Genomic DNA, 16,582 nt, shown 5'->3' with positions numbered 1-16,582 from the left:
TCTAATCCTTCAAATTTTATCAATCATAATATTGTAATAAGGACAAGTTAGACAAATAAGTGCACAAATCTCATTTTCAGCTTAATTTTAAAAGGATTCTTTGTTTAAAGTTTCAGCTGAGGGACAAATCCAATTGCTGATCCTGGAATGCAGTGTTACTTCCTTAAAAGGATCCTTAAATTTTTGACATCAGGCTAGTGACTTGTACAATTTCACTTACTGTGAATAGACACTCCTGTAACCCAACTCCCATCATACACTTCACATCATACTTAAGAATAGAGTAACCTTTTTCTTTAAATATTTTTGGTAATGATCAGATTCCATTTTAAGTACTGGCACATCCTATAAAAAAGGAACAAAATATTTATATTTTAATACTGAAGTTTGTTCTATTTAGTACAGAATTAAAAAAAGGGTCACCAGTTTGTAATGATCGTAGAGAGGCACAATTCCAAACAAATGTATACTAAAAATATTACTGCAATGAAAACTGATTTGAGTAACTAAAATTCCAAAAAAAAATCTGTTACTTTGATAAATGGTTACCTTAGGCGTTGACATTTGCTGAGGAGAAGTAAGATTCACTTTAACTTGTTTGTCAGCAATGTCTTCCTCAGTGGAAGATTCCGGCAGCTGCTCTCCATTTTGTCTAACCTTTTTCTTTGTTCCGTCTTCCTTTTTGTGCCGACCCGGCCTTGGGCTCAAGACCGTAATGGACACTGCAGAAGGTGGCTGAATTAAGGAACCCACTTTGCAGGCAATATTCTTATCCACGGCTTGTGTAAATGTGTTGCCCACCACAGGGTTCTGCAGGGGAGGACCAGTAGTTCCGGGATTTGAGTGGAAGTAGTGAGTCCCCGTGCGAATGTTGATGTAGTACTCTGGCGGGATTGAGGCCCCAGGCGAGGTCCCGTCAGTTGAATATCCTGTTGAGTACGCTGATTCAGGCGAAGAGAGATTGTTGATTGTGCTATGAATTGTATTATTCTGCAAGCTCATGGAGGCCTTGGTAGGTATACTGATGTCAGTGGATTGTACCTCCAGAACTCCTTTGTCTTCATTGTGTTTTGGACTTTTTTTACCCTGAAAAATTTAAAAGCCAAAATAAAATAGTTTAGAAGAGCATGTGCTTTGAAACTAAGAGTATAAACTGTTAAAGCACTTAATAACTAGTACATTTTTAATAAAGTAACTGAAGATGTGAAGTTCAAACAGTTTTTATTCAAATTTATTTCTTGATAGATCAAAGAAAAATATTTATATAGATTCAGACATACTGCATTCCTTGAGTATTTAACACTCTAAGCAAACCATGGGTCACAGAGGGCAGGATTCAATTTTGATTTGTTAGTACTTACAACAGACCGCTTTCTACTCAGTTGAGGCATATCAGTCACACAAGATTTAAAAATGAGATAATTATAGTTCTGAAAATGTTCTAGCTTTAGCTAATTTTAAGTATATAGTCTTCAGTAAAAAGAATTTTGGTTAAATTTACTTTTGACTTGGCTGTATTCATCTTTAATCATTATTCATATTTTAGCTCTCAAAATAACTTATGCATTGGTTCATGAGTTCTTTTCATTAGTTTTGAATTAATGTATATTGAAGTTTAAAAGTAGTTTATACACAAAAAGTCAATAAAATCTAAATTTTTAAAACTGTAACTACCTTTGTTTATACTTGTAAATTCCACATGTACTATATTAGTTTTAACACTCTCATAGAACAATAATATTCATCTAGCAAACAAAATGGATATTGTTTTATGTATTTAAAGAAAGACCAAGAATAATTCCAAAATAAGTTTCAGGGATTAAATTTAAAACATTAGCTTAATATGAATTAATTTTATTTATATGCGTTTGTAATAAACTTGAATTAGTTCTTCAGAAAGGATTAATTTTCTTATAATCTCTTACATTAATTAATCAGAAATATTACGCTATAAAACGTCTGTAACAGAATATCTACATCAATCGATATTAATAGTATGTATGATATTAAAATAATATAGATACAATATAGGTAAAACAAACTAAAGTTAAAAATAAAAATTACTGCAAATAATTTTATATTGAATCTACCAGCTATATAAATCATTGTAAACAGGCCTTATTTTGGTAAACTCACATTCAATAACTGACTGTAGCCCCATATGGATCACTTTTATAGCAATTTCAAATCAATTTGCTACTAATCAATGATCAACAAAACATTAATTATTTTTTTTAATCTGGAATAATATAAAATGTGATTGATATACGTAAGAAAACATTGTTCTCTACTGGAATTCACAATAAATTAATATTTATTTTCAAAAAAGATATAAACTAAAGTGCTATATGTTTTTTTACAATGATTCATTGGTATTTTTAATATTTAAAAATCAATAATGAGTTGAGTAAATGTGTTGCTAGCGTTTTCTCTTACTTACATATTGTCTCTCAAAGGAGTTGGATTGAATATGGCAAGGAGGAGAACCACCAATAATTTTACTACAGTTTCCAGACTTTTTGTCTTCTTTGTTACGATGCTGCTTCTTTCGAGATCGCACAATGTGCGTTTCCATCCACGTACGCAATTTGGTCCCAAACATTTATAATGTTATAAGTTCTTTCTTTGCATACAAAACAGCATTCCTCTTTAGGTCCCTTTCCATTTCCAACTTTTCAAACCAAGCCTTGATTCAGTTCAGGTTCAACAACGAATTCAGACCAGATGGTCCATACCCCCATCATCATCTGAAACAAAATGTCCCTATTAATTTATGGATATTAAACTTGTACTAAACAGAATTAAAAAAAACACACTATTTTACCACCATATTTTTCAGGATTATATTTAGTTTAGCTTTTAGTTAATTACAATAAAAGATAATCAAAACCAATATGTTAGAAATGTTACATTTTACTTAGCTTATACTTCCTGTATAGATTTCTTTTATTAATGAATACTGGGAAGACAATTATATTAATTTAAATTAAATCATATTTGCGGTGTCTACACAGTTCAAGCAAGGAAAGTATTCAGTGTAGTTATAAAATGATTTATAACATTATAATAATCTTTTTTTCACAGCAAATTTAATGCAGCGTTCTTAAAACTTTTCATGCAAAACATTTATTTTATTGTGCATACAGTACCATAAAAAGTGTGTAAATTTTTACTAGTTGAGTTACAATAACAAAACAGCTGAGTAGATAAATAGATTGTGGATGGTGAACAATCCCCCGGTGGTTCCATCTTCGCTGTGTAACAGAGTAATTACTTTACTCAAACTTTGGTGCTTAGTACTTCCTCCAGTCTGCAAGAACTTCCTTAACTTAAATTGACACATCAATTCATAATGATGAATGCACAGCACTTGAGACCCAGTTCAATGTATCCATCATGGCAAGATCAAAGTGTTATTAAAGAAATATTTTCAATATCTATTAAACAAGACTAGAAATTATCTTAAAACTAGCAAAGAAATTAATCAATAAGTTAATTACCTCTTTCTGTACAGAAACGTGTAAGTTAACGACCATATAGATCTATTTCAAGGTTTGGTTGAAAAAGAATTTGCTAAACTACCATTAATATCACACCCACTTCCCCTGCATAACATGGCATCATAGGAATCTCTGAGGTTGGGAGGAATTATTAAATATCTAGGGGTGTTATCTGTTATCACTTTAATGAGTAGTTCTGATAAGAAGCTACTTTATTATCTATCTTACTGTAATGAATGTTTTCTTTATGTTTCAGCAAGCTAGTTATACAGAAAGAACTATAACAAATACATAATTATTCTATATTAAATATTAAAAGCAATGTCAGAGATGTTTGGGTCAACATAATTATCCATTACATGGTTAGATATGATGTCATTTAGTTTGTCCTACTAAAAGTTCAAGGAAGCAAGTCGCCAAACTTCTAATAGTAGTCTTACATACTTTAAAATGTGTATCTGTGACATTAACAAACTGGAGTATTACTGGTGACTTACAATATTCAAACTGCTCGTTATGCAGAATTCTGACGTAGATAGCCAGTGCATGATGTTACTCAAAATATTTTGTACACGCCAAATTCTCTGACTTTGAAAAGAGTGTTGGCATATTTGCTGGTTTTAGTTTTGCATTAATTAAAGAATGGAAAAAAATACAAAAACTTCGATGTAAATATATTCAATTATAAAAACACCATACCTAAGAGATATGTACAGAATAAGGAGGCTTCGTTGCCATACACAACAATTCATTGACTTCAAGTTAAGAATTGTTATATTACATGGCACTTCAACACTTTAACTGACATTCGTTTCGTCATTTTGTCACTAAAACTTATTATTTATTTTAAATATATCTTATAATTTCTGAGTCATCCAGCTTGTTTGTAAAACTTTATAATGAAGATAAGGAGATTGGATCGAAGTTTAACAAAGTAGAAAGGTTCGACAGAGGTTCCATTGTCAAATTCGTTCTGATGCCAGACATTGTTCCCGAGGCTAATGAAAGACGTTCTCAATGGCCTCTGGTCGCTGGTTGTTAGCTTCTCTCGTCTGAGGGGGAGTCCATTGTGGAGTTATGATTGAACCATCTTGATCAGGAACATTCTTTAGGTATTCATTTAGAAGTGATGGTTTTTAATTTCGAGTCCTGTCCTTGTTTGATTTTTAGGTTGATGGATGCTCTAAGAAATTTATTAATATAATAAACATTTATTTGCCACATATTGCCTTCCCTAACCAACAATTTAAGATTAGCAAATTTAGGCAGAGTAACACATCTGAAGTCCTTTATTATTTCTACTGTGAGATAACTGTTGGAAGACAAAGTACCTTGCTTCAAATTATGTTTAAGGGATATATTGGAAATAATAATTTCAAACCGAATTACCAAAATGAAACAATTCACAATTCAATTTCATCTATTAAGGTGTGAGCATCTGAGAAGCAAATTTTAATATTGCAAAACTTTAGTATATTCGGGGGAGGGAGGGGGTGAAACCAAGACAGTATAGTAACTTTAAAAGAATCGGAGTTTGGATTATAATTAATTACAGATGTAATGAGAAGCATTTGTATATAATTAGAAAAGGACATGTATTTGTTTGAGGGAGGGGGAGGTTTAAAATACAATGTATTATTTCGACAACAGGAGTTTCAATTTTGAAAACTGATAACAGAAAATCAGTGAGGAAATCTACCAACGAGTAAGATAGTATATAAGTTAATGAAATAAGGCATTGTGTTGAAAAAGAATATTATCTATCAAAATATATTTCTGAAACAATAACGCCACAATATAAAAACGTCTTTCTGAATAAATTATATCGATCTTTATTGCCTTTTTAAAATACATGTACACATGAAAATGACAGAAATTAACCAACATGGACAAGTAAAAAAACCCCTTATTGTATGGAGGTAAAAATTAAACATTTTGTACGCGTGAAAATTTTTAATATTGATCCAGTACAGTAAAAAAACTGTATAAAAGGTGTATAAAACTAATGAGAATTGTTCCTTGAATATAAAATTTACCATAAGATTTAGGAAAATAATCAAAATCTTGTGGTATCTGGTTTCAAATAATACTATACTACTATAAATATTTAAAAAAGTGTAACGCATATTTTAAAATGCACCTAAGTATGCATTACCAGAATGCAGAACCAAAATGAATAATAATTAGATTATTATGATGTACATTTTTTAATAGGTTGACAGGTAGGTTTTGAGTAGGCTGTATTCCTCCAAAGTAAATAAAAGCTAGAATAAGTAAACATTTTTTAATAAATAAAACATTTCAAAACATAATGTATGAGTAATTAAATTAGAGTGATTGTCTCTCTTAGTATGAATAACCTGACCTACATATTATCTGGTTCTAAAAGTCGAGGAACAGGTACATTCTATTCTATTTTGTAGAATGAAAATGACATAATCTATTTGTCAACTAACATGGATAGTAGCAGAACACATTTAACTGTTATCTCACAATTGTAATAGTTAACTTTTGTGTAGGTTTAAACCGCAACAGTAATTAACAAAATTGGATATATCATTGTTACTTAATAAATAAGATACATGTTTAAGACAAGCTCCGTCTTATATTACTTGTAAATAAATATATAACATGATATTGAGATTCTTTCTTTTTTTATTCAGCTACATTGCAGTTAAGTAAAACAGAATATTGCTAAAACTGATAAACTCATACAAGTTTATCTGCCTTTTTGCAACATAGGATAGGGGATAAATAATAAACAATTCACCTTCAGACATCTACACCTATTATGTAGCACAGATCACAGATAAACCAGTAAGGGTTGTATAGGATTATTGTTATCAGCCACACTGAGGGAGTTACTGTCCCAAGAGAGAGAGAAAGAGAGAGAGACAGAGAGAGAGACAGAGAGAGAGAGGCCAGAGTCTGCAATCAGCTGGCTCAGGTAAATAATAAACCTTTCCCTCAGGAACATTGACATTGCACTCCTGTTGTGTCGAGAACCTCTCTTGCTATCCTGGCATCACCTGCCTTCATCAGGATATTGCAGTACAGGCAGTTTACAACTTATTTGATGGTAAAAATAAGTAGGCTATATATTAAAAAACATAATATATTAATCTGAATTTATTATCATTACATGATTATTTTTATATGGGGAGTTTTAGCCAATAGTGATGAAAATAGGGATTACTAATAAACAAAATACAATAACATAGCTTATAATAAAATGCAAAGTGTAATATTAGTAAAGCCATGCAATGTAAAGTGTATTGAATTTTTCAAAAAAGGTTTTCAATGATTTATCTTTTCTTAATTGCTTTTTGACACATGAAAATAAACAATAATTTAATTGATTAATTATTGAATTACAAATATAGTATATTATTAATAATTTGTCTCCATTGAAATGAAATATAAAATGAATATAATGAAATCTTTATTTGATGGAAACAAGCTATACTCTATATAGGCAACTTTGAGTTATCGGACATATTCTACTTTGGATAGGTGCGTTTTGCTGCATGAGACTTGGCTGAAAGTTGGTGAACATTTTTACATTTGTCTTATGGGTAACCATAACCACCACAACGTGAAAAGCACAGAAAAACTCAATTTGTAAAGAAACTGAGAACAATGATATGAAATTTTAATATGTGATATAAAGAGAAATGTAGCTATAGACTCAAAATTTTGCATACAATTTCCCCAAACCGTGTTATGCGACACACTGTACGGCGGCATACTCCTACATTGTTATAATACTAAATGGTGATCAATAAATAAATTACACAATATATTTAAACTTCTTTTACATAACCCAATGTCTTTTTTGTTTCCTTTTACTAATTGATTTTAAATTCAATGTAGAATTTCAAGTTTAAAACAAATATTGGTATAAATTTATAAGAATAAATAATTTTATTTGATGATCACACCAGCTGTGATGAGGTAAAAACATTATGGTCTAGGGAGTGGTTGATTGTCACTAAATAAATACAACTTGATTATTAAATTAAAATATCTTTAACAAGGTTTTCCCAATGTTTCTGTTCTAAAATTGAATTTTATTCTAATATGTACATTGTAGATCTGTAATATATAAAAATCTAGATCTGACCAATATGTAAAATGTTTTACCACTGATTTTTCCATTAAAACAGGCTTTCAAATTATGTTGGTAACACCTGCACTCTATTGAATAGTTGAACCTGAAGTTGAGTTGTTGGTTGAGGTTACAAGTAAATGTAAAAATATCTCCTCTGAATAAATGTAGAAATGTAGAATACTGTCCACTGAATAAAATCTTTCTCGATGTTTGAGTTTTGCCAATGTTTCTTCTCAAACGGAAGATTGTCTTAGTACTTAGATTGTAGAAGAATCTAGATCTTACAAGTGATTCTTCGTGATGAGTGTTCGCTACAGATTTTTCATCAAAGCGGGCTTTCAGAGGGTTAACTACAGTACATCTGTAGCACTTTCAGCCTATTTCAAGTTGAGCTGCTAGTGATTGAACACTTGTTCGAGGGGCATTTTTAGGAATTTGGGAATTATACTCAAAAGTTAGTCTTAATATTAGCATTGTTAAACCATAAAGAAGGAAAAAACATGAAACCATCTACATTCTATAATTTTTAATACAGAACCATCTGTCTTCATGTCTTCTTGGTAGTTGTCAATAAGAATTTACCTCAAGGAAATACAAAAAAAGAAATACTTGAATACTGAAACTATAAAGAACATTATTTAATAATATAGAAAAACTTCATACCTCTTTATGAAGGTGGGGGGTGAATATTATGATATATTATAACAATCCATAAAGGGTTATAAAATGGATTGATGATTTAAATAATAACTGATTGAAGTTGACATAAATAAAGAAGTAGTTAAAATTAAAAACTAGTACGAAAACTATTGAAACTCCTATTGGCTGTGTAGGCTCCTTCCACTACATACAAATATTACAATGTATGACTGACTGGAAGTCAATGCTGTGGACATGAAAATCCACTTCTTTTCTTCCTAATTTCTCGTACCAGTATTTGTTCTCTTGTGTTTTACTACATAAAATATAGTTTACATATTGAGTAAAGAAACCATATCCAGAACTAAATTACTGTTTCAAGGGAGACTGATCACATCAGTGACCTAGAAGCGAACACAAAGACATCCCAAGCGCTCAAAACTCTATTTGTGAGGCAAACTGTCATGATTGGCTGTGACAACTTACTGTACATTAGCATAAATGTGCATTTGTTCTTTTTAATTGCTTACAATTACTAGTTTTAACAATACAAAGAGTTTACGAGAGTATTTATTTTTTTAACATTTTTTTGTTAAATTTTAGGGATTTTCTTTATTACTTTTTTACTACTGGATAGCCAATTAAATGATTAAAATGACATTGACGACATTTCTATGTAAAATTCCATCAAAACAGATTTTTAGTTTGTTAAAAGGACTTAAGGTATATAAAATGTATGTCTAAAGACAATTAACCATACATGGAAAGACGATATAAAACGCTTACAGTATATAAGTTAAAAGCGTGTTCTATGTATTGGAGGTAGGTATAAAGTAAATAAAACAAATTCAAATGAGTATAAAGGACTTCACAGAACATCAATTTCAAGTATCTAGGACCTTTGTATATAGCAGAAGGACTGAGTATTCTTTGGCCTTTCGACCTCAAAATCAATATAGTTCGTCCTTGGACTGAGAAGAATCTATGCTCGAAATTTCAAGTCTTTAGGAATTTTCCGTCAAAAGTTACCGCATATAAGGATGTACAGAGAGTTCGACGCAAAATCCTTTGGACGTTTGACCCTAAAATCGATAGAGTCCTCTAGGATTGGAAAGAGCTTATGTATTAATCAAGTCTCTACGACCAACTTTTCTATCAAGAGGTGTCACACAGAGGGACGGGCAATGGCGTGATTACAAAAAGGCTCTCCCGGGTAACCTATGAGTAATGAATATGTTCCCTTTCTTAATTTACTTTTAAAATGGCCAATTATCCATTTACATCCCCAACATCTCATTATATCTGGTACCACAGTATTTAAACAAAATAAAAACAAAAAATGAATTGCAGTTGAATTATTGTACCAGCGAATCCAAAACGAGAAGACGGTGCACACTACTGTGTCGCTGTGTAAGGAAGGAGGTGTGATGAAGGGGATGTACTGGTAGAGGAGAGCGAGAGGAGAGCGAGAGCAGAGTAGCAGACTGCCTGTCTTATCTCTCCTACACCCTTGTTTATGTTTCCTACCGCCGGCACGGGAGTGCGCCACCGCTCTGCGCCTGCTTATCGACTCCGCTAATGAGAAAACTTATCAGAGCTCTTTCATGTTCTCCGAAAATCTATTTCAAATAACACTGCTCATTATTCTACAGTAAATTTAAAATTCCCTAAATTAACGTTGAAGTGGAGTTAGGATTATACAGATTGTGAAATTTATAATTTATTCTACCTTTATTCCACGTATAACACGGAAATTATTGTTTTTGTCAATTCAATTTCAGTGGACAAAAATTGCATGGACAGAGTTAGCGTGAATGTCATCTGTTACAAAAGCCATATTCTGTTACGTTACAAGTCAGTGGATCCCTGTACCTTAAGGAAATTAAAAAGTGATCCAAAACGTAATAATTACATAATATGTAATATACGGGGGTGAATATGTTAATATACGAAAGCTTTATAATACCAAATTAAAAAGGTAATGAACTAGTTTGTATTACTAGTATTAATATCATTACTGTCTTAGAATTTTATTATAACAGTTGTTTAATTTTAAAATGCAATTCATACGCATCCAAACGCCTTTAACAGTTTATAATATTTGTATATGTTATTCAGAAAATAATCTCAAACTTTATTGTAATTCAACGTTTAAATATCACAAAAGTTTAGGCTTTACAAAATATAAAACCTAAAAAGCTATTGAATCTGTATTAATTAACTTAATCTTTTAAATAGACATCTCCCATAACGCTAGAATTAAAATTAAGGGCATAAAACTGAAAGGCGTTTAATGTTGTTCTTTTGGGGAACACTTAAGGTCATTTTACTACGGCCTGCTCTTAAAAACCACCTATAATTCATCAGTCTGTATACAAAATAATGTGTATTTTAGGATTGGCGAAGAACGCCTGCAAATAAACAGGGCTGCACTTTCCCCAGCAGTGAAGTAGCGTGTGTAGTGTTCACTGGATTGAAGGGGCCACAGGGCCTGTCTGTGCCCGCGGCAGATTGATGGCTCTGGGCTGATTACAGCAGCAGCGGCTGAGAGCGTGCTGATGGATCACCCGGAGCGGCACGGCGAGTTGCTGCTGTGCTGAGCCGTGTGCTCTGTGCTGGAGTAATTGAGAGCACACCTGCACGGCGTCCCACACTCACCCTTTCTTTCTTCTACAGCTCCGGCAATTTCTCATAGACAAGATCCATTACGGACGAGACGGGAGGGTAATTTGGCGAGCTGTTCTTTTCGCGGAACGGATAAGCAATAATAAGTTCAGGCAAACAATCATTTCTCCTTATTTTATTCAAGGCAAAAAATGTAATGTATAACAGTAACGTGATAAGTAGTACGTTATACTTCTTTTGTGTTAAAATATAAAAAACAGGATATGTAATATTTTCCGGATTGTTGAAATTGTATTAAAAAATGATAAATAGTTTATGAATAATAATAGTTATTATTCAACTACAGATACAAGTCTTTTAATGGAAAAATAGAACTTATGGGGAATTAATCATCACTTTACTACTGCTACCAGGAATAACAAAAGTTCATTCAGGAATAACAAAACACATTTTTAATTAAAAATACTAAATAAATATTTTAAAATCCTACAACGAAATTACTACCTGCTTTTATGAAGTTAACGGCTATTGAGACGTTAAGGTTGGTGTTTTGCAGGAGAGCGTAGTAGCTACGCATCAAGTGTAGATTTCGAGTGAAACGCGCATGGTATAGTACTATTCATTTTGGTTTAGACATTTTCGGTTCTATCTATCGTGTGGTTTTCTGCATATAGTTTGTGTTATTAATGAAAAATAACAAGGGTACTCGAGCTACCAATAAAAATAACATAATGGAAATTCGGATTTGCCTGCATCCAATAGATAAACAGACACGTTGGTGTTCCGGCAAAGCTAAGTTCCAAATCACCTCTCAATCGACGCCGACTAAAGGGCTTCACGATTTATTGCCCACAGCACGTGGCTAATGAAACGTTCGTTGAAATCGGCTTAGCACAAAGATAGCCATGCTAATGTGAAGCAGGCAGAGACAGAGAGAGGGGTCGCTGGGGTCTGGGAGTCGCAGATCAAGGGGCAACATTCTATTGTGGTGGGGTCGTCGTGAGAGGAATTCCGTAATGCTGGGAAGATCGGAAAGCCAAAAGTGGCAAAGGGGTTGAATTGTTCCTTCCAAACAGTATTATCTCACCTAACGATTCAAAAATGATTTTATCTATTGTTGCCTAAATTGGAACCAGTAAACACAAGGAGGCAGAACACGACTTTAAACCATTAGGCAAAATAACATCTTAGTTGCGTTGCTTAGCCATAAAAATAACTACTAGAAATAAGCAAGCGGAGAGTTTTCACAGTTATTGAAATTTAAAATTAGAGGGAAATGGATCAATCTGTAAATTACATTATTAAAATTAGCACTTTACATACATAATAAAATCTTACTTTTCTATATCACTATTAAATATTAGCATACTTAGGGTTTCTTACAAAAAAGTGTATGTGAAAGCAAATAAGCTTTTTATAACGGTTTTAATTATACAATACAATTTAATGAGCAATACAACAACTATTACAACTTTGCCTGTTAAATCATTCGTATAATGTTTCATGTATGTCAAAATAATGCTATAAAAATTCATTCAGGACAAGCGTATAAGAATATTAGAACTCTAGAAAGATGAAAAGTTACATGGCATAAATGTTTTATGACTACAATTAGCTTATAAACAAAAGTGTTCAGCCATACCTTTGAGAGTCTTGCATTATTTGCAATTTCAGATACTTTCGCGAGAAATGTTTTATATTAAGTACCAATATAAACAAAAATAAGGGATAGGCAAGAACATAAGGTACGAGGAAGAATAGAACTCTCGTGGAACTATCTTTTCTTCTTTTTTCTTTTAATTTTGCATTATCGCCAACCTGTTACGATCATATATAGTTAATGTTGTAATACTTTACATTAAAGATCTCAGTAATATTATCAAAGTAAATTCATATCTTAAAGAGTATCTCAGTGTCTTGATAATGTCGTAACAAATTTTAAATTGTAAAAATCCTAAAAAAAATTAAAATTACATTATTATTGTCGTAAGAACTATTACATTTATTACTTACACACAAATACAAATATTTTAGCCAAAGCGTTAATTCTCCTGACTAACACGCATCTGTAAAGGTATTTTTTATATACACCAACTGCAAATTACAGTAAAAACAATTAGGCTTTGGTAGCGTATACTTAGGTAAAGAACAAAATATATTCTATCATACATACTACTCTATTGCGAAATGAAGACTTTCATTCGTAACATTGTTTTAGTAACTAGTTTTTTTTTTTTTTTTTATTTATGCTTGACTTACTACAGGATGCTCAGTGTCGTTAACCTATATTTTTAAGGTAATTATAACCGATTATTATCTTATAAGTAGTCATTGTACCATATTATACTGCTAAACCGTTAACAGATGCATGAAAAATTATTTGTTACACAATTTGTACTCTAACTTAAATGTTTTGTTTTGTTAAGCCAGGCTAAGTTAGACTTTTGAAATGAGTGAAATGGAAGAAAAATACAAGTGGAATTATAGTAAATATATTTTAATACACTTTCTTTGGATATCTAAAATTTAATAAACACTTGTTGTAGGGAAAGACATTTTATTAATAGACTACATTTAAACTACATTTTGCAGTATACTGTCGGAATGCCATTGAATTCAAACATCACAATTATAATCAAATTTGGGAAAACGAATGTCCGAGTTCCAATATAATTTATGATGGTCACCATGTGGTAAGTTAGGGCCTAAAATGTCCAAGGGGAGGGTAGGTCTCCCAGAATTGTACAGCGCCGTGTCGTACAAAACCGGCAAGATGAAATAATCAGGGAGTGGATAATCGCGATATTAACGCGGCTCGCCCCTCTGCCTCCAAACTTTAATTGTTAAGGGGTGAGCTGTGAGGGTGCAGGTTGGCTTTGGCAGCCCTTGGCTCATCAGCAGCAGCAGCCCTTGGCTCATCAGCGCCAATGACAGCATAACCGCCCTTCCGCGATGTCAAGCTTGTTATAGGTAAATATCGGGTTTGAGTCATTGTCACAGTCAAAAAGCAATTTCAAAGTAATACAAGTTTTATTTTACTAAGTACTCAAAAATTACGTTGCCAGATTAAACAAATTTTCTGCGATGTGGTGAACATTTACTAAACCAATATTGGACACGTGACATCTACTCCACATAATCTAACTTCACCGAACTCAACACACCTGAAAGGCACGATCCAAATCAATGGAAAACTTCAAACTTAGATTAAATTTTGATCGTATATTTATATTAATGAATTGAAATTAAATAAAATTAAAACGTCTTAGACAGGATATTTGTTTGATTCTGTCGTATATTCATATGGACTTTCATGTAAATGTTTATTATGATTGGAAAGTTTCGGGCCATAGACACTAAAGTCCAATTTAAAGATAAGCTAAGAATTCATTAGTTAATTATCATATTTGATTACACAAGCTCTTCTTGAAATTATTTTTTTATTTAGCAATTATTTTGCTTAAAATTTAAAACATAAAAAGCATTTTTTTCACGATGAATATAACCTTGTAGCACTTTATACAATTATTTTGTACTAGGATACGACCTTAAAATAGAAATGACAACCTTAAATTGTGTGAACTGGTAAACACTCGAACAATTATGAGAGGTCATTACATTTTTTGCAGTGGAAAATTATTATAATTCATTAACTATAGGTAAAAATAGTTTATATTATATTCTTTGGGCATCTCGAGTTTATCCAGAAATGCATGATGGAGGAGTTAGTCACTTTGCGGCCACGAAATAAATTGAAAGTGAATTTGGAATTCATAAAAAAATAAATTAAATATTTTAGTTCCTTTAAAAATTTTTATGTAAAAAAGTACGCATAGGGTTACGCAGAAAACGTGTAAGAGCTACAAAAATATTAATATGAGTGGAGAACGAAGTTTATTACATCGGTAGGTAAAGTTTCCCACGCAGTGGCTGTCGTAAGTTGAAAAGTCTCTAAAATGTGTCAAGTATAAATCCTGAGCCGTTCAGCACCCTCATTTTTCCTGACATGAAGAAGGTGAACAGCCACGGGGGAGGAAATGTGTGACGTCACGGCGCGCCACGGGGTGGAAACAATTTCCTCACCCTTTTTCCATCCCCCGGCCAGACAACTCAGGGATTTGTTCCGAAATCCCAGTAGGAGCTATCAGCCTTCACACCTTGATCCCCACGCGTCCTGTGTTTCCGTTGTTAGCCCGCCACATAACCTACAGGATTACATCGACTCTCCTTTGAGGTGGCTCCGAGCAGAACTTAGTTCAAATGACAAGTCGAAATGCCATTTTTTAAATACACCTTATGACAACTATAATAACTTTGGGTAGGCGGAGAAAACATTTTTCTACTTACCATACAAAAATAATATGTAAAACTATTTCATCACATTCTTCATGTGATGGTAACATAATCTGTTCTGTAACGTACAGGGTACCAAAGATTAACTTTTCTTACTGTAATTTTCAAAAAGCGATTCAAAACATGCAGTGGAATGTATTTGGCTGAAACAAGTAAATTTGGAAGACGTACATGTAATAGATCTAACGATAGCAACAATGTCATTTTTGTTATTAGGATTTCTCCAAATTTATACATTTTTACGATGTTATTCAGGCACTGAAATACTCTTAAATGCACGAAGAAGGTTATGATCATTTGTAAAATGATTGTTGAGAATAATCCACACATACAGCAATATACCTATACATGATTGTGAAAATTCGGAGTAAATGCGATTTAAGAGAAGCGGATAAAATATGGTCACTTGTCGGAAGCTAGTACTAGTTATTAATATAGTAATGAAAAATAATATATTAATAACTTATGTTCCTTCAAATTATGAGATATTCAAGCCACATATTTGTCATTATCTCGACCACTCTTAATAAATTTACGATGAGTACAGTGGTAATGATAAAACGTATAGTAAACAGAGGAAAATGAATTTTTGTCACATGATTTTACACCCTTTTCCAAAAATATTAGCATACACTTACATACATTATAAAACAAATAGGATTATCATTTACCATTTACAGACAAAAAAATTTTTTTAACACCTGTCCAATTACGACGGAGTATTCTCCTCTATTTCATTGTATTTTTTGCTTACAAAATGACTGCATGAATGGATAGTTTTTCTTATTCTTCCTTTATTTAACATACATTTTATGTGAGAGCGAGGTCAAATCTCATTCATTAGAGGCCGCCTCACACCGCACGTCCATACATCCACTGGAGGGATGGGTTGGATGCTCGGTAAAAATAGCTCCCCTTCTTATTAAATGGGACGCCACAAACCGCCGTCCGTTCAGTGAATTGGTGTTTTGGAATCGTTTGCCGATTTTTTTATGTTAAATAATCGGGGTGCATCCAATGTTTTCGTTTACTAACTGAACACAATAGGGCTGTATTTTCGTCATCACTGTTGGAACTGTCCTTTGGTACATTTCTCACAAAACCACTGCTTCACCAAGGTACACTGCTTGCCATTGCTTCAATGTTTTCCTGCCGGAGGTCACAACTCAACTGAAAGACGTGGCACAAACAAATTCGTCTGTCCATCCGCTGGATGAATGTTTGCCGTGAACTTCAAAGGCAAAAAATCCGTCCAGTGGATGAATGGATGTTTGGTGAGAGGCAGCATTTAAACTCTAAGTAACACTTCTAAGTACCAGTATGATTTACGAGTATTCTTTTATTTATTTTATTT

General features: G+C 32.5%; 1 protein-coding gene across 1 annotated transcript in view; it reads right to left on the bottom strand.

The window, feature by feature from the left end:
• Positions 1–16,582, bottom strand: part of LOC124362691 — a 171,640-nt gene that overhangs the window by 15,221 nt on the left and 139,837 nt on the right. Inside the window, 2 exon segments of the mRNA XM_046817396.1 lie at positions 550–1,086; positions 2,441–2,747. Coding sequence (XP_046673352.1) covers positions 550–1,086; positions 2,441–2,602 — 699 coding nt within the window. The 5' untranslated portion in view covers positions 2,603–2,747.

Source organism: Homalodisca vitripennis, chromosome 5 (genome assembly GCF_021130785.1).
Source record: "Homalodisca vitripennis isolate AUS2020 chromosome 5, UT_GWSS_2.1, whole genome shotgun sequence".
In the NCBI taxonomy this organism is placed as follows: domain Eukaryota; kingdom Metazoa; phylum Arthropoda; class Insecta; order Hemiptera; family Cicadellidae; genus Homalodisca; species Homalodisca vitripennis.
This window is presented reverse-complemented; position numbering and strand designations above follow the sequence as displayed.